We start from the raw sequence: 24,572 nt of genomic DNA, 5'->3' as shown, positions 1-24,572 counted from the left end.
AAGAATTATTCCATTTTGCTGATGTATTCACTTTTATTCATCAACACTGTGGCTCCCCCTTTATCTGCTTTGGTAACAATAATACTATTAGTTTCTATCTTAGTTTTTAGTTCTTGGGATAGCTTCTTTTTAGTATATTCTGAGTTGATATTTACGTATTTCTTTGGGTAAGGTAGGTAATTTCTTTTTGATCACACATCTTATATCATTCTGTTTTTCTGAAGGGAGTTTGGTTATGTTTGATTCGATTTTGGCTATAGTATCAATAATGTCCTTCTCTTTACGTCTATTAGGCCAATTAAATTTAGGTCCTGTGTTGAAAATATTAATTTCATTTCTGAAACTGTGTATTTGTCAAATTAATGGTGAGTTGGGTATTATTACTTGAATGTTTGTGGTTTGTGTTTGCGTTATTCTGATCGTTTTTGTTACGGTTAGAAGCTTTTAATGGTGTGAGTTCTTTGTTTAGTGCTTAAAATAACTGTCAATTTATTATTAACATGTGTTAGAAAAGAGTTCCATTCGATTGGAGCCAAACTTAGAGAGACAGAAAGATGTGTGTTGTATAACTTGGGGTTGAGGTGTTCTTTCTTTTTGTATCGTAGTTTAATTTAATTCTTTATCCAGATTCGGTTAACTTTATTTTGAGTTGGTAGTGTAACTACCTTTTCTTTGCAATGGTTTCAGAAACTTGGGTATTATGTTAGAGCTTAAACATTCTTTAAGGAAACTAATGTATCTCGTTAATTTGCCAATTTTGATTTTGAGGTTGAGGAACTTGTTTTGTTGAGCCTGGTTGGCTTTTGCATTGCATGTAATAAACTTCATGATTTGTCCGTTTTGAAAATTGTATATTAGTTTGAAATAATTAAGTTTCTTGAAGTGGTCAATACAATACATTCGTGAGAATGTTTATAACTGAGCAATTTAAGTGTCATGCTTAAGTTATAAACATTCTCACGAATGTATTGTATTGAATAGGTTGACTACTTCAATAAACTTAATTGTTTCAAATTAATACTGGTACTTGTCAACAATACAACAGATGGACTATACCTAATACCGTGATCACTTGACTACCAGGAAACACTCCCAGTTCACGCGATTATCTCTGCTGGACAGGTAGATAAGCATACTGACAAAGACGGAAGAGTGAGAGGGATGGCCAAGTGTGACTGACTGGCTAGGAATGCGGCCTTGGCGCAGGGTTTGTGTGTTAGGTATTTTTGTTACAACAGTTAGCCTCAACCATTTTGCAGGTAGAAAAAAAATGCAGCAATTGGTACAATCCCGATATTTAATGAAGGCACGTCCATGGAATACCCAAACTTTGTTTCGTGTATGTACCGTATGTCTTTATGACAATGTCAGAAGTTAATAAGAGTTATGTGCGGGAATTTTTTCCCTGCCATTTCAAATATTTAAAATGTGGTACGAGATATACGCTGTGGCGAGTTATATGCGAGTAAATACGGTATATAAAATAAGAGTTTTGTCTGTATATTACTCAGAAGTTAAAAAGGATGGTATTTCTGTATCGGCCATGCCCACAGTAACGAGGAAATGCACTTTTCTTATTTCCGTCATCTCTGTATGTATGTATGTATGTACAGTAGAGTCTCGCTCATCCGACCTTCGCTTATCCGACATTCCGTGTTATCCGACACTGGTAGACTTAATTTGAACTTTTGGTGGAGACTAAATTCAGGCACACCCGCTGTGGAGGGTGCGACCTTGGGACAAGCACTGACCTGACCGCTGGCGGTAGGGCAGGTTTTTTTTTTTTTTCTCAAGGACAGGTGCAGTGAGTCTTCAGTCATTGTTCATTGTAGTATTGGTTGGGTGCAGATGTTGTAGTTTTCATATCCTCTGTGAGTATAGCGAGTAAATGGAAGAAAGTGATTGTTTCTATGGAAGACAAGTTGAGTGCATTAAAGAGACTGGACAAAGAGGAAATTCTTCAAAATGTGGCTTCAGATTATGGACGTTGGATGTGTTACAGTGGGAGACTGGAAAAAAACAGAGGGAAGAAATTTAAAAGTGCTTCTCTACCAGAGCAGAGAAAAAAATGAAAAATGTGAGTACGAAAAAGTAAGTGAAGCACTATTTCTTTGGTTATCTCAACACCGGGAGAAGGAGCTGCCAATATCTGGCCCCATTCTGCAGGAAAAGGCTGCGTATTTCCAGAAGGAGTTTAATGAAGGGGACCCTAATTTTCCTGCCAGTGCTGGGTGGCTTGATTGGTGGAAGAAACGATACGGCATTAGGCAGCTTAATACCTGTGGAGAAAAGTTTCTTTTCGTAAGACATCTCGAATGTTTTCGTTCAATACTGCATGTACTGTACAATTGAATTGATAATTCAATAAACAGAGCACCGTAAAACATATCATTGTTTTAGTACTAGAGTATAGCCTTCCTGTTTGTATCAGTTCATTTTCAAAGTTATTCCGTATTATCCGACATTTTCGGTGATCCGACGTACTCCAGGTCCCGTTTAGGTCGGATAATCGAGGCTCTACTGTACATGCATCAGGAGAAAATGGCTGAAGAGAATTTAATGAAAATCGGCATGTAAAGTTAGGAAATAAGCCACTACAATGTAGGCTGTAAATCATTTTATTCGCACTGACTGAAATGGTAGTTTAGAGGAAGGCCTAAAGTTTCATTCTCAAATATTTATGTTATTAGTGGTCCTATAAATAAATACTACATAACTAAAGTTATACAGCATTAAATTTCCTATCATTTATGTCTTACACGTTTTTACTGTACCGGCTATGATAGAGATATTCATGAATTTGTATTTTTGTTAAGTCCACATCAAAGCCGAGCAACAAGAAAATGGGTAAACAGAATTTAATTTAACGTTAAGAATTTCATACTTAGGTTCCGTATTGAAACAAGATTTACATGTAAACAGAATTTAATGAAAATCAGTATGTATAGTCGGGGAATAAGAAACTACAGTCTAGGCTTTAAATAATTTTATTCACCCTGGATGAAATGGTAGTTTAGGGGAAGGCATCTAAAATTTCATTTTTAAATACCTATGTTATTGGTCCTATCGAAAAGTACTACATAACAAAAGTTATAGAGAATACAATTTCTAATCATTTATGTTTTATTCAGTTTAACCACACCGACTATGATAAGAGTGATATTTCAGTCAGAATAAAACTAAATGTGAAGGCCTACAATATCGAAAGCTCATAAAATGTTATCAACAATAACATTATATTGACCACTGTTTGTTGCGATGTTCTTTGTCTCTTTTGCTATCACTCATCTCCTATAGATGGGATTAGTGCTCTATACCGAGTATAACAGCCTGCCCGAATATTGGTGGGAAGTTCGATGACATTCTTCTTAAGTATGCCAAGCCTTTGGTTCATACATTTTCTGATACTACTGTTAGGCAACACAATGATGGATTATAACATTTCAGTTATTCGATCCCTACTCTGAGGCGCTGATTGGAATGAGCATTGTGCATATTTAACGGCTGTCCGTGGCCTGGTCATGCCAGCTTTGCAGTATAGTACTGTTTGTTAAAAGTTAGAAAATGCGTAGGTTTTCATTTAATAGCGTATTTCATATGATAGCATTGCTTTTAATCACAACATTCCTAGTAACTTCATTGTAATGACCTATGTTCATTTCAGTTGGGAAAACCACTGAGGATGTTAAAAGACAGTTAGAGAGAGAGCATCTGCCATTATAATGAAAACTCTCCAACTTGATTGTGGCTGATGGTAGGCAAGAAGGCCTAACATTACAATGAAAATTCCCTAACCCAGTCTTGACATGAGAAAAGACATATGGAGACTTCCCCGTTGCATTTCTGGGGTAATGTTAAAAGCTATGCAATTGAATACAATCTTACACACAACGTGTACACTGCCTAATCTAGAATTCTGTATACAATGTAGAATTGCATAGCAAAGCACGGGTACATCAGCTAGTAATTATTATAATTAAACTATCCAGTTCAGCATACAAGTTAATTACAATACACAATGGAAAAGGTTAAAATAAGACAAAAAGTGAGAGAAAACAGGGGAGAAACAAAGAACAGCATGAAAATTAAAAAAAGGTTTAACTCCTCTCAGAATCCTGAAGAGCACTTTCTGTACCCAACTCCATCAACTGGCAATCCTTCAGACTCACTGAGGAGACCCTACTAGAGTTCTGCTTTCTTGAAGAGGAAAGGCTATTTGCTTTACGTCGTGCCAACACAGATAGGTCTTATGGCGACGATGGGACAAGAAAGGCCTATGAATGGGCAGGAAGCGGCCATGGCCTTAATTAACGTAAAGCCCCAGCATTTCCCTAGTCTGAAAATGGGAAACCACAGAAAACCATTTTCAGGGCTGCCAACAGTGGGGTTTGAACCCACCATCTCCCGGATGCGAGCTCAAAGATGCGCGCCCCCAACTGCACAGCCAACTTGCCCAGTAAGAGGAGGAAAGCACAAGATAAGAAAACACAAGAAAAGGAGAATGGTAGAAGACAAAAAACATGGGATTTAAGGTGGTGGTGATTGTTTTAAGAGGAAGTACAACAAGGCAAATAACTTATGTCTAATGGGAACAAAAAAAGTGGGGTCAACCTATTCAGTACAATACAATGTTATAAAACGAATTATAACATTTCATTTTTAATGGGACTAGTTTGGATTCTAAATTGAACACAATCTTCCATTGCATAAACAATGTTCAGCCAATGTTTAACTAGACATCGCTTAAACTTTCAATATTGATTTGCCTGTCGCAACCAATGAAATTCTTCTGTGCGCGCACCGAACGCCAGTCAGCTGCTTGTCTTCCTAAACATTACTCAAATATGGATAAGTATGAGCATGATTTGTCCACAGGTAAGAGTATCACTTTCGGTGGAAATTCAATCTCATAATATTATCAACACTAAAGCGACAAGCCACCGTACGGGTAAGTGTAGCTTTGATTATAGCGTTGTTACAGTGAGTGTAATCTACTCATAAATACAGTAGCTTCGACGAAGGGAAGATGAAGCAATAGTAATGTGTAACAGAGTGTGTTGTACAGGCCATATAGATGTAGCTTGCATTCTGGAGATCGTAGGTTCAAAATGCATCATCGGCAGCCCTGAAGATTGTTTTCCGTAGTTTCCCTATTTTTACACCAGGCAAATACTAGGGCTGTTATGATGGCCACGGCTCTTCTTCTCCAGTCCTCCTCTATAAACAATAATCACCACCATCACCATCACTTGACTTTTCCTATCTGATAGTTGCCAAAAACTTATGTGATTATATATATAAAAAACACTTACAACCTCCTTTTTAGTTTTCACTATTATGTGTGTTTACTTGGCAGTAGGCCTAAATATAAATGAATCCGTCCCAGTTGATGTATGTGACAGCCCTCTGACAATTGGGACAAGTTATTCTGACAGTGGAGGTGACCTATAACTCCATGGAAATTATCCCATGTGTATAATAAAATATATCGGTTGCCAAGAATTTGATTCAATTTGACAGTTACCGGACTGTCCCATTGTCAGTCTCAAAAAACAAGTCACTTGAAAAGCGAAACCTTATTTTAAGATATATCTCCCCGTACGTCACATGAATTAATCCGATTTAGCAGCGGGCGACCGACAGAGAGGTTGTCGGACTAACCTTTCTTCCAGAAATCGTCTCAACATCATCAGTTTTCCACTCCAGTTGCCCGGGTGTGGTTTACGAGCACTCTCCACTTCTGTCTGTCCATGTACCACTCTTCTCTCAAGACGACATCCCAGCTGATTCCTCTTGTTCCTATGTCCTCTTTCACTTGGTCCAGCCACCTCTTCCTAGGTCTTCCTACCAGTCGTTTTCCGGCCACGACTGTGTGTAGCCATTGTTTTGCTGTCCTTCCATCGTCCATTCGTTTGACATGCCAAACCATTTCAAACGGGCCCTTGTCACTTTTTCATTCAGGGATGGGTACACACCAGCTTGCTCCCTTATTCTTTCATTCCTTACCCTGTCCCTTTTTGTCTTCTGTACCATAGTTCGTAGGAACTTCATTTCTGCGGCTTGTAGTTTGCTGTCCACTTGTTGGGTTGTTGTGCAGGTTTCTAGGCCATATGTTATTATGGGGGTGAAGTATGATTGAAATAGAATCTGCTTTGATCTTAAGGGAACTTGTTCGTTCCAGAGGAGGTTCCGAACTTGATGGTAAAACTGAGCTGATTTTTGAATGCGGTTGTTAATCTCATGCTGTATTCTATTATCACTTGAAATGATGCACCCAAGATATTTATATTGGTCTACTGTTTCTAGTTGTGTACCTTCCAGCATTATTTTTCCTTTCTTCTTCTCCTGTTGACAGACATAGTAACAGTTTTCGATTTATTTATTGTTAATCCGTGTGCTTTCAAATGTTCATTCCAGGTGTTCAGCCTCTCTTGGACTTCCTTCTCTGTATTTCCCCAAATTACTACATCATCTGCAAATGCATTGATGTCCATATTGTTCTTCTGCTTAATTTCTTTCATGACTTCATCCATGACAGTGAAAAGTAATGGTGAAAGGGTACTGCCTTGTTGCACTCCTTTAGTGGTTTGGAACCAATCAGAATTACCGTTTCCTATCTGTACGCAACTGCAGCAGTCTTCGTAAAGCATTTTAACTTTCTGGATAAGCCCTTTGGGTACATTCTTCTTTCTTAAACATTCCCATATAGTCTTCCTTGGAACACTATCAAATGCTTTTTCGAGATCCAAAAACACTAGTGTTAAGTCTTTGCCCTTCTCCCAATGCTTTTCTAACAGTATTCTAAGTGCAAATATGAGATCTGTAGTTGATCAGTGTTCTCTGAATCCATATTGTTCTTCCAGTAAATCGTCTCAACATGATAATACAAATATCATGTTTCATGGCACATAACCTCTGATTGTGATTCATTCCTCTCATTTGAGGTTAAACAGTGCTGTCGGCAGTGGTTAAACATGACCGGTTGAACATTGGTTTTAGATAGTGTCTAAGTGAAAAATAACGTCTCTGCAATGTGGCAGCCATACTTAGGCATCGTTTAACCATAGACGTAGTCTAAACACAGTTTCTGCAATTGGCCCATACTGTTCTTCCATTTCTCCTTCTAGCTTCCTCCTCAGTCTTCCATCTAATACTCTCTCAAAGATCTTAGCTATTTGGGCATTAAGGGTTATCCCTCTTCAGTTATTACATTCCTTTTTATCACTATTTTTTAAGTATCGGGATAATTAAACCCTTTCCTCACTCTTCTGGGATCTCTTTCTTCCTCCAGATCATTCTAATCTATACAACCACTTTAGCCCTCTTGGTCCTGCTGCTTTTATCATCTCCGTAGTTACGTCATCCACTCCTGCTGCTTTACCGCTCTTCATCTTTTGTATGCCTTCCTCTATTTCCAACACTGATATCTCCTTTCCTTGTTTTTCTTCTTTCCCCATTGTTTCTTCTTGCTCCTCCTCATCTACCAGTGCACTGTATTTGATATTTAGCAATTCTGAGAAGTATTCTTCCCATCTTTTTAGTATATCATCTCTCTGCATCAATATCCCCCCTTTTTCAGTTTTTACAAATTTTGTATCTTCCCTCTTTCTTACACTGTTCTTCACCAAACCATACAAAACCTTTTTACTTCCCCTTATATCCTCCTGTAAAGTTTCTGTGAAACTTTCCCAGCTCTTCCATTTCTCTTCTTGTACTATTTTCTTACATACCTTTTTGGCTTCTTTATACAGGGTCTTTCATAAAGAATGAACCAATTTCATTAAGCTATATTTTCCCAACAGTCAGTAGTACAAGATTAAACCTAAGACGCATGTGTTTGGCTGATGTTCAAGTTAAGTCCTAGAAGTGTTCAATATGACCACCACAGCAGCACCGACCACATCAAGGCGACAGGACAATTCCTCCCAAACACGTTGCAGCATATCATGATCCACTGAGTTGATCATACATGTTATCCGCTCTCCAAGGTCAGCCAGTGTAGTAGGTAGTGGCGGAACATAAACTTTGTCCTTGACGTATCCCCACAGGAAGAAGTCGCAAGGAGTGAGGTCTGGGGATCTGGGAGGCCATGAGAGTAGAGCACGATCCATAGCAGTGCAACGACCAATCCACCGTTAAGGCACTGTTTCATTCAGAAATGCTCGCACTGGTAAGCTCCAATGAGGTGGGGTTCCATCTTGTTGGAAAATGAAGTCGCATGAGTGTGTTTGCAGCAGAGGGAAGAGCCAGATTAGTAACAATGCAAGTTAGCTTTGTCCTGTAACAGTGTTGGTGTTGAAGAAAGGGCCATAAACCCTGACATTACTGACCGCACAGAAAACATTTTCCTTGGGAGAATTCCGCTCATGCTCGATTGCAGCATATGAGTGTTCGGTTCCCCAAAAACGAACATTGCGACTACTGACACAGCCATTGATATGGAAGGTTGCTTCGTCACTAAAAATGACGCGCAAAAAGGTGTCTTCATCATTTTCCATGTTCAGCATCACAGCACACAATTCCATCTGTTGTCCCTTGTCAACATGTCTCAGTGCCTGAACCAGCTGAAGTCTGTATGGTTTCATGTATAGGTATCTTTTCAGGACACGCCAGATACTGGTACTGCTCACCTGAAGCTGACGGCGACCTTGAGATATGGATTTCCGGCGGCTCCAAGTAAACGGCTCTTGGATTCTCCTCACATTTTCTTCTGACTGTGCAGTTCACGGTCGACCAGGGCTTTTTCCTTTACACAAACATCCTGTTTCCTGGAACTGTTGGAACCACCGTCGGATGTTGTTGGGAGAGGACCTGTACGAGTCGTAGTTAAATCTCCTAAGGAACTCGCGTTCCACTGTGACCACAGACTCGGTCCATAAGAACTAAACACAAAACGCTTTGTGCTGAGGTGTAGCCATTGTTAAACTCACACGGCAATTGAGTGATGTCACTGCTGTGTAGGGTGAATGGAGTCAGGGGAGGGGCAGGGTGGGGAGGAAGGTACGGAGCACTCTACTGACTACTAATAGAAATGTGAGGCCACGCCCTTTTTAACGATATGCAACTCGTTCTGCTGCATGGCTTGAGTACTGCGCAATAAGCTTTCGAAATTGGTTCATTCTTTATGAAAGACCCTGTATTTCTGCCAATTCTCTGTATTACTGCTGCCTATCCACTTCCTCCACGCCATTTGTTTCTCTTTAACTGCTTCCTTTACCCTGCTGTTCCACCAAGGAGTCTCCTTTTTCCTGCCTGATAGTCTCCCATAGGTGTTTACTTCACACTTTAAAAAACCCTTTCTGAAACATGTCCATTCCTCTTCCTCATTGTTCACGTCATCTTCGGGAATTTCTTTCTTCAGATCCTCTTGAAACTTTTTCCTTATTTCTTTCTCTTTTAACTTCCATCCCTTTATTTTTCTTTCTCTTTTTTCTATTAACTTCATTATTTTACCAAGTCTTAATATGGCTACCACACTTTATGGTTTCCTTCAAAATCTGCTCTTGGCATTGCTGTCACATCTTCCAGTTGTCTACGTTTCTCCTTCTCCACCTGAATAAGATCAATCACTGTCTTTGTCTTTCTATCTCCCCAACCATATCTAGTTATTTTTTGTGAGTTCTTTTTTCTAAACCACGTATTGCCAACAATTAATCCATTCCTTCTACAAAAATCTATTACCAAATCTCCTTCTTCAACTTGGTTTCCATAACTATAGGGGCCAATTATCTCTTCTTTTCCCTGTCTGTCTGTTCCAACATGTGCATTCACGTCTCCCATTATTATACCCTCTTTGCCTTCCATACAACTTTCCAGTTCTTCTAGAAACTCTTCTAAACATTCATCTGCATTCCCTGATTGGGGTGCATAAACATGTATAAAATCCTTGATTCCACTCAAGTCCAAGTCTAACTTTAATTATCCTGTCACTGATCTGGTCAATTTTGTCCACATATTGTGCTAGGTCTTCTTTACTATCCAATATGCATTTAAAAAACAAACTTTGGGAAAGAAAAGTGCTTTCAGATCACTGTTGGGAGCTCTATACAGACTGCATCTATCTGTACAACACATTAATACCACATCTGATTTAGGAAATATTAGCAGGTGGTATACACAAGCAAAGACAACTGTGTAAAACACCAACTAGCAATGAGTACATCCTTCAACCCAGACAAATCTAGTTTTCTCTTATCTCCAATACAGTATAAGTGAAACAATATAAAAGGAGCTACTCACGTTAATGGAATATTCATCACGAAGACAGCATAATTTTCACCATCCTTGTCAATGGACTTTGCTTCTTTCACATCACCATCCACATTTGCTTCTTTCACATCACCATCCACATTATCCACATTATCTACACTGCTATTAGTCTCCTGGGCAGCAATGTCAACCACAGTCTCAGCAGTCTGTGGTGAAGTCATTTCTTCAGTTGGCTTTTCACACCCACTCTCCTTGTCTGAAGTACTACCATTAGTTACCTCTGACATTCTTACATTAGTACCTTCTTCTTCTTCAGGCAATCCCCTTCTATACCTCGAAACTATACATAGGGGAAAAGAAAAATTACCATTTAAAATGCAGAACTATAATATGGAGCAATTCAGACAGACACCAAATGCCACTGTCTACATCTGTTATTTACTGTGCATTCTTAATAACCCTCACCAGGATAAATAACATAATAATCAAGGCTGATGGTGGAGCGAATGGACTCTGCCATTGGTTGGAGAAACGTCACTCCCATAATTCAAGACAGCAAGAAGTTATGGCCAACTTACACAATATAAAATGACCTAAAACAATGAGGCAGTGTTACAAACAAGATAATCATCGTTGTAATCCAGAGTAAGAATGGAAAGAATAAGCCTATGAAATTAATAAGAATGAGAACATCTCGGTGTCTTGAAGGGTGGGAGTGTCGTTTCATAGGGCAAATATTCAGACATTGGCCAAGTCCATTCGTGCCGCCGCCAGCCATGATATAATATGAATAACAAAGACAAATAACATGTTTAAATAGTTGAGAGGTAGGGATGCAATAATTACGGATCTCAACCTGGCAAAGCATAGATTCCACCACTTATGATTTAATATGAATAAGTAAGACAAATAATAACATGTTGAAATGGTTCAGAGCTAGCAGTACAGTAATTACAGATCTCATCACTGTAAAGCATAGATTACGCTGTTGTCACTCTTGGAATTCATACGACCCAAATAATGGAAACAGAATAATATGTATTCACGAGGAGCAGTAGCATTTGTAAGTGGTCCAGATCTGGCGGTAACGTAATTAAACACCATCCGCAACATTGCTAAATTTAATGGCTTTAACAACTCCTTCATTAACTGCATCATCAACAAATTCAAACACCGTCCAAAAACCACTTTATCTAAAGACACAATAAAACCAACTGCTTTTTCCACCTTCACTTTCACTCAGGATGCTTATAAAATAACTAATATTTTTAAAAAACATAACATGAAAATTTCTTTTAGAACTAACAATAGAAATCTTGATATCTTACACAACTCTAAATCTCTAAATAAGTCTAATGCTTTTTCTAAATCTGGTGTATACAGATTCAAATGCAACAACTGCAATTCCTCCTACGTCGGACAAACTGGCCGCAACTTCAATATCAGGTACTCTGAACATGTCAACGCCATTAAATACAACAGATTCTCTGCCATAGGACAGCACATACAAGACTCCAAGCATAGTTTCACCAGTATTAACAATGACATGAATATACTTAAAATCATTAACAAAGGCCCCCTCTTAAACATTACTGAAAATTGCTTTATCCACCTTGCCCAGTACTTCAACCCTAATATCAATTTAAACGACATTTCTGAAAAACCCAATATCCTTTTTGACTTCCTAATTCTTCTTCTCAAAAATTCCAAATTCCAAAACCCCAATTCTATTTTCCATGCCTTACAAAGTTCCCACCCACATTTTCTACCTCCAATAACCCACCCTCCTAACCCACCCTAAACTACCCCTCCTTCAATTTCCCTATCTTATCCTTCCTCAATACCATCTAACTTCACTATCACTATCACTCTTCCTCTGTTAATTTATTCTATCTTCTCTATTTAAAAAAAACAAAACAAAAAAAAAAAACAATCGACCTTCATTTCGGTTCTCCTCTTTCAAATTTTAACTCTTGTCTTGCGCCAACTTCGACTACTTCAATCATGTCCTAATAATTTTTTCAATTTAAAAAATAGCGCACTGTGCATATATGTTTTCATTTGTTTTCCGATATTACGCTTTTTACTACATTTTTTTCTCTTTACAATTATTTTTACAAGTCAACTGTTTTCCAAGAACTTAGCAGGAGCGCAAATTCTCATTCAATTATACAGATTTGCGTCGCATATTTTTTATATACGTACTTAACTTCCCGCAACCGAGACAAATATTTGACCTTCAAGACATTCTCCACTCTACTTTGGCATTCGAGACCGCAGCGCATGACCTTGTATGTGCCGCGCTGATCACCGGGAACTGGCGGTTTGCTTCTACAAATCTATTCATCTGCGACTTCAAGTTTATTTATAATCTTCGTATATTATTTGATAGTGTTGTGACTTTGTGCCTGACAGAGTGTGAAACTGACCCATTTCTCCAATATTCATAAACATTGTGTGATTTCGCCTACTTGTTTTTACGGCTGACGATGACCTGGACTAGGGTCGAAACCGGTCCCATTTAAATAAGAATGTAATTACTACATTTCTTTCTTTTATGTATTGAAATGGTTGAACTTCAATTATTTAATTTTTAATGTTACAGTAAGATGTACATTGTGCTGATGCCGACAAGCCTAAAGCCACTTCGTGGCCCTAACCTGGGGGATTATCCCCCCAGACCCCCTTTCCTTGATCACAGGTGGTGATTATTGTTTTAAGAGGAAGTAACAACTAGGCAACCATCCTCTATATAACACTAATCAGAGAGAAAAAATGGAAGTTGTCCGACAATTCAAAAAATGAAGGTAACGGCCAAAGTAAGACAAGAGCCACAAGGGCATGAAAATAAAAAGACTCCCTACATAATACCATCACGGTAGGAAAAGAACAAGAGTTGAACAAAGGAGGTCCGATAGGATAGATGAAAGTGAGGAGCATGGCACAAATGGAAGCTTCATGCTTGTTGTTTAAAGGGGCGTAACATCGAGGTCATCAGCCCACAAGTGGAAGCAATGCCAGGACTCAGCTAAGGGTCCCGTGGTTGCCAACTCACGCTCCAAAGTACAGAGCCCCTGGGGCCCCTTTTAGTCGCCTCTTATGACAGGCAGGGGATACCATGGGTGTTATTCTACCGCCCCCACCCACGGGGATTCCTTGATCACAGTTCAATGTGTTTGCCACTAGCCGGACCTAACCAACCCAGACCAATGGATTTGTCACTAGCTGGACCTAACCTACCCAGACGTCGAGCTCCATGGCTAAATGATTAGCGTGCTGGCCTTTGGTCACAAGGGTCCCAGGTTCGATTCCCAGCAGGGCCGGTAATTTTAACCTTAATTGGTAAATTACGCTGGCACGGGGGCTGGGTGTACGTGTCGTCTTCATCATAATTTCATCCTCATCACAACGCGCTGGTCGCCCACGGGAGTCAAATCAAAAGACCTGCATCTGGGAAGCCGAACTTGTCCTCGGACACTGCCGGCACTAAAAGCCATACGCCATTGCACATACCTATCCAGACCAATTGTTTTCTAACTAGCCAGACTTAACCCATCCAGACCAATGGTTCTGTCACTAGCCGGACCTAACCTATCCAGTCAAATGATTTCCTGACTAGCCGGGCCTCTGAAAAGTAACACTAATGGTCCAGGGTAGGCGAATGCTGAAAAATATTTCATACACACAAAAACAAAGTTTAATGTACATAGGAGGAGGGAAGGAAGGAAGGAAGGAAGGAAGGAAGGAAGATTTAAATAAACATTTAGCATATCTTATTGGAGAGCATCTAAAGAATAATTCATTCCCTCGAAAATCAGTACTTCTGACATAGCAACCTCTGTACGGAACAACATCCATGTTTAACAATACCTTGCTGATTACCATACCAACGAAGTATTATTTATGACCGTAGCAACTAACCACGAATAAATTAAACAGCCCGACCAAAGTTGGTACTAGGTACTAAGTGAAGTTGGTACCAGGAACAAATTACATCACATCAGTTGGTACCAGTAGCCAAGAACTTACTGACATCCCCAAAGACAAAATTAAAATTAAACAGCGGTTCCTGTGCTGGTGAGTGTTAGAAAAAGTTGTACTGCGAGCAGCTGTGAGCTTGGGAGATAGTGGGTTTGAACCCCATTGCCGGCAGCTCTGAAGTTGGTTTTTCATAGTTAGTACCCCGCAGTTTCCCATTTTCACATCAGGCAAATGCTGGGGCTTACTTAATTAAGACATGTAGGCTGCCTGCACATCATTTTCAACGTTCTGTTCTGCCAGATGGAAGAGTAAACCGGACCTCTCTGTGGCCGAGTTCTAATAAATTTTGTCAGGCAAACACAAACTATGCCTACATACTACCCATTTTAATGGAACTAGGAGGCTAACTTATTTTCAGGAAAATTCCATCCCGTGACTTCCAACCTTAGTAACAATATTAGGAAGTGGAATTTATGGTAATCTTACTTGGATTATATGTAATTACTTATTATATGTAATTACATATTCTGTTCCCATATATGTAGCTAAAAGACCTCTCTGTGGTTGAGTTCTAATAAATTTTGGCAGGCAAACACAAACTATGTCTACATACTACATATTTTTAATGAAACTAGGAGGCTAACTTATTTTCGGGAAAATTCCATCTTGTGACTTCCAACCTTAGTAACATTATTAGAAAGTGGAATTTATGGTAATCTTACTTGGAAATCCTTTTAGAAGAGAAATGTGTTCATTATAAGATATAAACTTCATGTTTTTGTTCTGTATTGAATTGTAATCACCAGAGCCCGGATTATATGTAATTATGTATTCTGTTCCCATATATGTAGCTACAAGAAAAGCTAAAATGTCAGCATATCACACTAAAAGGACCTTTATTCCAGGAGTTTAAAGTTACATATTTATACATATTTCGATGCATAATAAATATTTTAAGTATTACATATTTTAAATATTTTAAAGGATTTTGCGCACCTGAATGAAAACACAATTCTTTTTTCACTAACTTTACAATGATTTAAGTTTTTTAATTAAACACTTGAAAATAGTTTTAAAAGCCTGTAAGTCTCTAACATATGAAAATAATAATTTAAAGTGAAGTATTCTCTCAAAGAATCACATCCCGTAGCTATGTTGGCGGTTTGTACATCCCTTAAGAATTAACAGTACAGTTTGAAAGGAGGGTCAATGACACGTCGCTGCTACTACGAAGAAAGACACAAAGTAAAAGTATGATACACTTACTGGGTGCAACTCCCTGAAAATGAGAACATATCTTCCAGTATCATTCCTTATTTGAAATACGTGTCAGTGACTTCATTGAAATACATGTCAGTGACTTCACGTGAACTGAAAGGTCCTTATATATATATATATTGTAATGATTATAGCGTCCGCCATGCCAACTGGCTATGGGCCCGGCCCGGCACCGCATAGGCCCACCCACGCTTCAACCGCGCCAATCACAAACAGTGATTAAGTGCTGGGCGGGCCCTTCTCTCTTCTGTCCGTGGTTGCGCTGCATGGAACGACGGAAATTACTCCACTATTAATCTGGAGTCTTCCATCTCGCGAGGTTCCTGGATTCATCGAGCATCTGGGCTGATCTAGAAGGGCTGGCGCAGGTATATAAGAGCAGTTGCTTGCCTGCAGTGAGTAAGTGAGAGCGAGATTGAGTTCGCTGGTGTGAACTAGCGAAGAGCGCAATCAGTGATAGCCTGGGCTGAGATGTCAGCCTGATGGAGTATCTGCCTGTTGGAGCCAAGGACTCGTTCCTGTTTCCCTGATGGCATGTGAGTCCCTTGAGGCCGGATGCTGGAGAAGAATCTTGGGTGAAATGGAGCAGCGCGAAGGGAACCCTGGGTGCCGACATGTGCAGACTGCGAACGGGGTTCGACGGATTGAGTGAACAGCGGATACTATCCCAACCTGCGAGACTGACATGTAGGCTGTGGACTGTGACTGAGTGAGTGTAGTGTAAATAATCGATGACTCTGTGTGTGTGTGTGTGTGTGTGTGCGTGTGTGTGTGTCATTCTAGATGGAACATGAGAAACTAAGAGAGAGAGTGTGAACCGCGTTAGTGTACTTGCGTAAGCTATAAGCTCGGCAATCATGTGTGTGTGTAAATCTGTATTTATGTAGTGCTTAGTTAATAAATCTTAGAAATAGAACGCTACCAGGTTCTGTACTCATTTATTTACTTATTTACCCCTCCGAAACGTTACAACTGGCGTCAGAAGTGGGATGGACAAGTGTGATAAACTAGTGGATAAACTCTTACGTAAAAACTAGTGTCAGAATCGAGTACCTGGTAGCATATTTTGTAGTCGACAGAAATTTCTACTAGCGAAATGAATTCTGAACAGCTTCAGATTTTTCTAAGCAAGTTTAGTGAGCTTGAAAACAAAATCTTATCTACCTATGGCGAACTCATTAATGAACTGAGATCTGAACAGAGTTCTATCCCAGACCAGCTGGAAACAGACTTAAGTGATCGGAAGAGTGAGCTGTTAAAGTCAGAAAACGAAGTGCGCTCTCTCGAAACCGAGGTCGACAATAACAAAGTGCGGGACGACAACGAACTGGACGAGAAGGGGTCCGAAGGGATGCCTGCTGTTGTGGAGTCCGGGGTTCGAGGCCCAGCGGTGGAAGTGAGTGCCCTGCGTGGGAAAACAATGGCTGTGGAGACGCGAATGAATCCCGGTAGCAGCGATGGCGGCTCAACCATCGTGAAATTGGAAACTCCACGGGACAACAGGATTACTTCCATGAGAACATGCCGGACCCAGCTCGAGACCAGATCAACATCCAAGAAGAGTGCCGAATACCCGATCGCCGGACTACGTGTACAGAAGTTGACAGTTCAACGCAGCCCCCAGCCAAGTTCGACCTACGAGGAGGTTGTGGGAGTGCTCGACGTACGCTGCGGTGTCCACCAACCGAGAGCCACCTACCGAGTCCAGCTGCGGGAGAGGACTCGGCGCACAGATATAACGCCGCAGATAATCGACACTGTGATCGAGGGACTAGGCGACGTGATTGCGGAAGAGTTGTCCCGAGGTGACACCAAGCTCGAGGCGGCTGACGCCTGTGATAAACTACGTTGCGCTGAGATCCGTCCAGGGAGGACGATCGGCAAGAAACAGAACTACGAAGAGGCTCTGACGATGGCCCATGAGACAGAGGCAGCGATTGCAACGGCACGGCTGGAGAGACCCCTACTAGGAGACGCAGCAGCAATGGAAGACGAACCGATGACCAACAAACGAGGATGCCACCTGACCAGGACACTTGTTCTGGCACGAAGTTGCGTGCCGGTATGAACATCAAATTCCGCACCCAGGAAGAAAAGGAAATTTAGCAGCGCTAAATCTGGGATGAGCAAACCAGTCCCGGGCATCACACCAGAGTACCACGAAGGCGCTCAAGCCCTGAAAGTAGACACGGCTGTAGACGAAAGGTTTGCTTTTTTTTTTTTACGCCGCACCGACACAGATAGGTCTTATGGCAACGATGGGACAGGAAAGGCTTAGAAATGGGAAGGAAGCGGCCGCGTGGCCTTAATTAAGGTACAGCCCCAGCATTTGCCTGGTGTGAAAATGGGAAACCACGGAAAACCATCTTCAGGGCTGCCGACAGTGGGGTTCGAACCCACTATCTCCCGGATGCGAGCTCACAGCTGAGCGCTCCTAACCGCACGGGAAACTCACCCGGTGTGGACAAAAGGAAAACCACCAAAGTTCCGGCTGCCACACGAGGACTTGCTGATTGTTATCAACAGGAACAAGGACACCGTCGACCGGACCCAGCGGATCCCCCATGGGAGGGTGGTGGCCAACCAAACAAAACGTATTGCAGTGTATCGTGGAGCAGCTCAGGACGAGCAGCCTTAAGGAGGGGGCAATGTAATGGTTATAGCGTCCGCCATGCCAACTGGCTATGGGCCCGGCCCGGCACCGTATAGGCCCACCCCTTATGCTTCAACCGTGCCAATCACAAGCAGCGATTAAGTGCTGGGAGGGCCCTTCTCTCTTCTGTCCGTGGACGCGCTGCATGGGACGACGGAAATTACTCCACTATTAATCTGAAGTCGTCCATCTTGCGAGGTTCCTGGATTCATCGAGCATCTGGGCTGTTCTAGAAGGGCTGGCACAGGTATATCAGAGCAGTTGCTTGCCTGCAGTGAGTAAGTGAGAGTTAGTGAGTTTGCTGGTGTGAGTTAGCGAAGAGCGCAGTCAGTAATAGCCTGGGCTGAGATGTCAGCCTGATGGAATATCTGCCTGTTGGAGCCAAGGACTCGTTCCTGTTTCCCTGATGTTGTGTGTGAGAGTCCCTTGAGGCCGGCTGCTGGAGAAGAACCTTGGGTGTTCTGGAGCAGTGCGAAGGGAACACTGGGTGCCAACGTATGCAGACTGCGAACGGGGTTTGACGGATTGAGTGAACAGCGGATACTATCCCGACCTGCGAGACTGATGTGTAGGCTGTGGACCGTGACAGCGCTAACGAGTGTGAAAAAGTAGCTATTTGCATTCTTATTGGCCAATGTAAAGTCGCACGTGAAGCCATTCCCGTCAATCATAATAACTAGATTCTATAACCAGCCCGGGCAGAATAAAGCACAAATAGAATTGATATAGAGGACAATGTGCATTTTGAAAAAGTATGGGAAAAAGTTCTAGTTTAACTTTCCACTACTAGACCCTATAGAACGTACTGTAATCGCCCCACATCAATCTCAATAATGAAAAAGTATTACCGTTCTAGTTCAACTTTCCTCTACTAGACCCTATAGAACGTACTGTAATCGCCCCACGTCAATCTCAATAATAAAAAAGTATTGCCGTTCTGGTTCAACTTTCCACCACTAGCCTACATGAAATGCACTGTCATCGCCCTGATCCTACTTTAACCAGCCCAGACCAATGGTGTTTGCGCAGGGGGAACTAGAGGCCTAAGGTCACTTCACGGCTTTAACCTGGAGGCTTATGCCCCCCAACCCCTCTTTGCCTGTCCCCAAATCACTGGTCTTGTCCAGGCCCTACCCTAATTAGTCCAGACCAATGGTATCTTAGAAGTGAAGCTTCCACAGTGTGCAGAATTAGTTCTTTTTCCGGGCTGAACCGTGTTGTTGTTTTCTGTACATTACGTAGAGTTTGCCGACGCTTCAAATACATTGCAGTATTCTTTATCAAGGCGATTGATCTGAGGTAATCAGTCTCCCAGGCAGCAATCACACTACAAGAATGGTCCCTGACCTTGGTCTTATATATCCTAGCCTTTCTGGCTGACGTAAGCCCCCTGGCTGTCTAGGAAGGCTAGGATATATAACACCAAGGCCAGGAACCACTCTTGTAGTGTAATTGCTGCCTGGGAGATGATTACCTCAGATCGAGTAACAGTACTTCAGTCGCCTTGACAAAGAATACTGCAATGTATTTGAAACGTCGGCAAACTGTAAGTAATGTACAGAAAACAACAACACGGTTCAACCTGGAAAAAGAACTAAATAACAGACCAATGGTGTTTGTACACGAAACTAGAGGTCAAAGACCGCTTCATAGCTCTAATCTAGGGGCTTATGCCCCCAGACTCCCTTCGCTTGTCCACATATAACTGGTCTCGACCACTCCTACCCTAACCTATCTAGACCAACGGTGTTTACACAGCAGGAAATTGTCTTGTATTACTTTAACTTCCATTCTTTCCTCTCCTGGGTGTATACTCCTCTTCTCCTTAGTTCTTAACTAGAGAGGTTGGCAGCCTTGTCGAACGCCTCGACCATGTCCTCCAGAATGAGAAGTAAACAAAAGAAAGTCGCTCCGCGTGGAGCCATCTAATGACGGAAGTCATGGGCTAGAGTTTTGATTTATTTTCCTATTTTTATTACTTGGGCTTAATTCTATTCAAAGTAGATTTTACATTTTTAGTGCCACTGGTATTTACTGGAAGGTACTCATCTGGACCAACAGAGATATTACAATATAGCCTACACACACACACCACATCGCTATCCTTTCAGTCGAGGTCGGCTCTCAGGCAATTCATGGATTTTGGTTCGCCATGCTGCTCTGTCTTGCACTGCTTCTTTCAGATGTTCCATTCCCATCTTCTTGTCTGCTTTGATGGTGTCAATCTAGCGGATTCTTAGGTAACCTAGTCTTCGTTCACCGCTGACTACTCCCAGCATAACTGACTCCAATGAACCAGCATGCTATAAAAGACCACCATTTTGTTATTTTGTTCTCCAGTCATACTTGGTCCAATTTGGTCAAGGACTCTTATTTGTTATTTTTGTTGACCAAGGAATGCGCGGAAGTCTCCTCCAGTGCCACAATTTAACGACATCTATCTTCCTTTGGTTAGCTTACTTCATTGTCCATGTTTCAAAGCTATAGATTTTAATGGGGAAGACGATCATTTTAACTATGCAGGATTTGTTGCAATACTAATGTCTTTACTTCTTCATAAATGGTTCAGACATAGCATTGAACTGCAGTCAAGGACTACATGACACATTTCAGGTCTGGAATCTCCGTTGTGGTGGGTATTTGATTTAAGGAAAATAAAATCATTGAGTTTTCTATGCTTTCATTGTTGCTTTAGATTGATGCGGTATTATTCAAAGCTGTTAGGATTTTTATTTTTGATATTTAGATATGGACCTGCCTTTTTACTTTCTGCTTTGATTTTAAGAATCAGATATTCCAGACCTTACAAGGGTAGTAGGGTTATGTCATCAGCATTAACAAAGGTTATTGATATTCCGGCCTCCAATTTATGCTCTGATGTCAGGGTATAAGTCCAGGATCTGCCAGCACGGGCTCTGCGCCTGTGAGGCGTATGTCTGTGTGATGACATGAGCGACGCCATTGGAACATTGAGAATTACAGTAATGGCAGATAATTTGAAAGCAGACTTATATTGGGTTTAGATTAAGCGAAGCAAATCAAGGGGCCACTAGATTAGGTAAAACATGTAACTGGTTTGTAAAAGGGAGGTTCATATCATGGCTAACATTACTTAAAATGGCTAGGGGCAAGAACATGACAGAATATGAGATACGCGCGACTAGTGGACTGGTTAGATCCGGCTTGTGCCAAGACAATTGGTTAGGTACATAGACAAATGTCTATTGGTGTAGTTAAGGCCATTAGGCCTTCTCTTACACTAAACCAGTTATATACAGTACATTAGAATCAAAATTAACTGGCTGAGTCAGCAAAGAGGATGCATCTGGATGTGCTAGGAGTAAGTGATATTCGGGTAAGGGGAGATAACGAGGAAGAGATACGAGATTATACAGTGTACTTGACGGGTGTTAGAAAGGGTAGGGCAGAGTCTGGGGTAGGGCTCTTTATCAGGAATACCACTGCACGCAACATAGTTTCCGTTAGGCACGTAAATGAGCGAATGATGTGGGTAGATTTGTCAGTTGGAGAACTTAGGACTAGAATTGTCTCCGTGTATCTCACCATGTGAGGGTGCAGATGAGGATGAAATTGACAAGTTTCATGAAGCATTGAGTGATATTGTGGTCAGGGTCAACAGCAAGGATAGAATAGTGCTAATGGGCGATTTCAATGCGAGAGTTGGGAACAGAACTGAAGGATACGAAAGGGTGATTGGTAAATGTGGGGAAGATATGGAAGCTAATGGGAATGGGAAGCCTTTGCTGGACTTCTGTGCTAGTATGGGTTTAGCAGTTACGAATATATTCTTCAAGCATAAGGCTATTCACCGCTACACATGGGAGGCTAGGGGTACCAGATCCATAATAGACTATATCTTAACAGACTTTGAATTCAGGAAATCTGTTAGGAATGCACAAGTTTTTCGTGGATTTTTCGATGATACAGACTACTATCTGATCTGTAGTGAACTAAGTATCTCTAGGCCTAGGGTAGAGAAAGTGAAATCTGTCTGCGAACAAATAAGGGTAGAAAATCTCCAGGACGAGGAAATTCGACAGAAGTACATGGATATGATTAGTGAGAAGTTCCGAACAGTAGACAGTAAGCAAGTTCAGGATATAGAAAGTGAATGGGTGGCATACAGGGATGCTGTAGTAGAAACAGCAAGGGAATGCCTAGGAACAACTGTGTGTAAAGATGGGAAAAGGCGAACATCTTGGTGGAATGATGAAGTGAGAGCAGCTTGTAAACGTAAAAAGAAGGCTTATCAGAAATGGCTCCAAACAAGGGCCGAGGAAGACAGGGATTTGTACGTAGATGAAAGAAACAGAGAGAAACAAATACTTGTTAAATCCAAAAAGAAGTCGTGGTTAGATTTTGGTAATAACCTGGAAAGGCTAGGCCAAGCAGCAGGGAAACCTTTCTGGACAGTAACAAAGAACGTTTCGAAGAGAGGGAAAAATGAAATGAACAGTGATTTGAGAAATTCAGGTGAACTCATTGTACCGGGCGGTACACCTCTACTCTGTTTATTTAAAAGTTGCGCCAGTTGAAACTCCTCTTCTGGAGGAAGGTTGAACTTTATCTATTCTATTAATTCTCTACTTTCTCAGAAGATGTCACCACGTGGAAAATTTTGAGTTTTTGAACTGTGTCACTTTTGATGTGTTTTTGTTTCGCTTGAAGTAAGAAGTGTGAACTTTCTCTTCTAGAGGACACTACTGAAGAATTACAATAGTGCAACCTAGTGCGAAATCAAAGAACTATTTTGTTGGAGAAATTTTTATTTCAAAAGTTTGTTTCTTGTTAAATTTCTTTCTGTTATTGTTTAAGTTGGCTGTATACCCCTCTTTTTCCCCTAGTTTGGATCTAGCCAATCCCGAATTTCTTTAATTAATTTTCCACCAATAATGTGTTTCTTTTTCCTCTATGTAGGGGTTTCTTTTCCCGAACCAATAAAGATTTTGTGGGAGGGTGTTTTATTTCCCCTAACGCCTAGAATCTTCCGCGAGGGGATATAAACTGCTGATTTTGGGGTCTCCGGGCCACTTCTGTTCCATCTTTCAGTGTATTAAGTACATAGCAGGAGGCGGGAAGCGCCTCTTTCCTCGGCAGCGATCTACTACCAGGTAATGGCCTATTAATATCTTCTTTTCTTGCTAGGTCGGCAGTTTAACTCTCGCGGCGGGTTCGAAGCGTTTTCCATCATGTAACTACTCTTTTCTTCTTTTTCTTGTAAAGTTACATATTGGGATAGAGAGTGCTAACCCTCTCGAGCTCCCACTCACATTTGTTTTGAGGTGAACTTATTTTCTCAAACTTTTCTTCGTTTATGTAATGTAAAGTGTTCTTCTCTAAGTCACCTCTGTAGTATGGGATTAGCCCTTGCGTTAGTGGCCCAGAGCCAGATTAGGTTTTAAAAGCAAAGTGTATTAGGAGTGCAAGTTCGCCTCCTCTCAAGTTGTATTTTAGAGGTCATGTATTAATCTTTTCTCACCTAATAGACCTCAGTAGGTTGGGTATTTTACCCCTGTGTATATGTCCTTTGAGGACAACTTGAAAGTTGAGTTTGGTGTGGCCTGGAAGAGGCTTAACTTTAAGAGCGAGTGGCTCTTTTCTAAAACTGAGAGTCGTATGCCTCGAGGAGGCTTTGCTGTGTAATTTGGAGCAAGGGCTCCAGGGTTTGAGTGGGGTCTTCTGCCCCTTTTGTTGAAATTGGTATATCGTAAAGTTGAGCTAGTTGCTCAAGAATTGTGTTTTCAGGGCTCGAAGCCCAAATTCTTTAATCCCTGTAATTGTACATTTCAAATTGTATTTCGGCTACTAAGTACCTGTTCTATTTGTTGTTACCTAATTTTGAAAAGAAAATATAACCTTGTTAAATTTTAAAATTTAATTTCTCTTTAGTAGCTTGAGACCTATTCACCACCCAGCACCTTCTTTCATGCTTAACTACCGCTAAAACACGGTAACAAGTGGTAGCAGAGCGTGGTTGAATGGGTCTCAATTTAGCCCCTTTTGACGGCTAAACATTGCTTTGATTCGAACTCTAACAATTTTCTCAGTTGCTGGAATTTTTTGAGTTTTTCAAAATTGTTCTGTCATCATGCCCGGCCCTCGCGATGTTCTCCTCCTTAACTACTTGCGCAAAGAGGAGTTGATATATGAGTTAACTATCAGAAACGTTCAATCTGGAGGCACGGTTGCAATAGACACTAACAAGCTTAGAGAGTCCCTTGATTTGCCCATTTCCATCCCCAATTTGGGAGAGAAAGAAATTGACGACTCTCTTTCCACGATTGTCGAGAATATTACTGGGCTAGCATCGGTAGTCAGCTTTTTTGATGAAAACGATCCATCTCCTAATCAAATTAAGCGTGTGCAAGGCAGGCTGTATCACTTTGCAAATAGAGTTAATGATCTATTGTCTCTAAAGGTGAATGACGTT

The 24,572-nt window shown here is 41.1% G+C and overlaps 1 protein-coding gene across 1 annotated transcript in view; it reads right to left on the bottom strand.

The window, feature by feature from the left end:
• The window catches only part of LOC136874793 (uncharacterized), a 311,583-nt gene that overhangs the window by 272,044 nt on the left and 14,967 nt on the right, over positions 1–24,572 (bottom strand). Inside the window, exon 2 of the mRNA XM_067148465.2 lies at positions 10,240–10,549. Coding sequence (XP_067004566.1) covers positions 10,240–10,496 — 257 coding nt within the window. The 5' untranslated portion in view covers positions 10,497–10,549. The remainder of the gene's footprint in view (positions 1–10,239; positions 10,550–24,572) is intronic.

The sequence above is a fragment of the Anabrus simplex genome, chromosome 5 (genome assembly GCF_040414725.1).
Source record: "Anabrus simplex isolate iqAnaSimp1 chromosome 5, ASM4041472v1, whole genome shotgun sequence".
Taxonomy (NCBI): domain Eukaryota; kingdom Metazoa; phylum Arthropoda; class Insecta; order Orthoptera; family Tettigoniidae; genus Anabrus; species Anabrus simplex.
The sequence above is the reverse complement of the archived record's forward strand: the minus strand, read 5'-3'. Positions and strand labels throughout refer to the sequence as shown.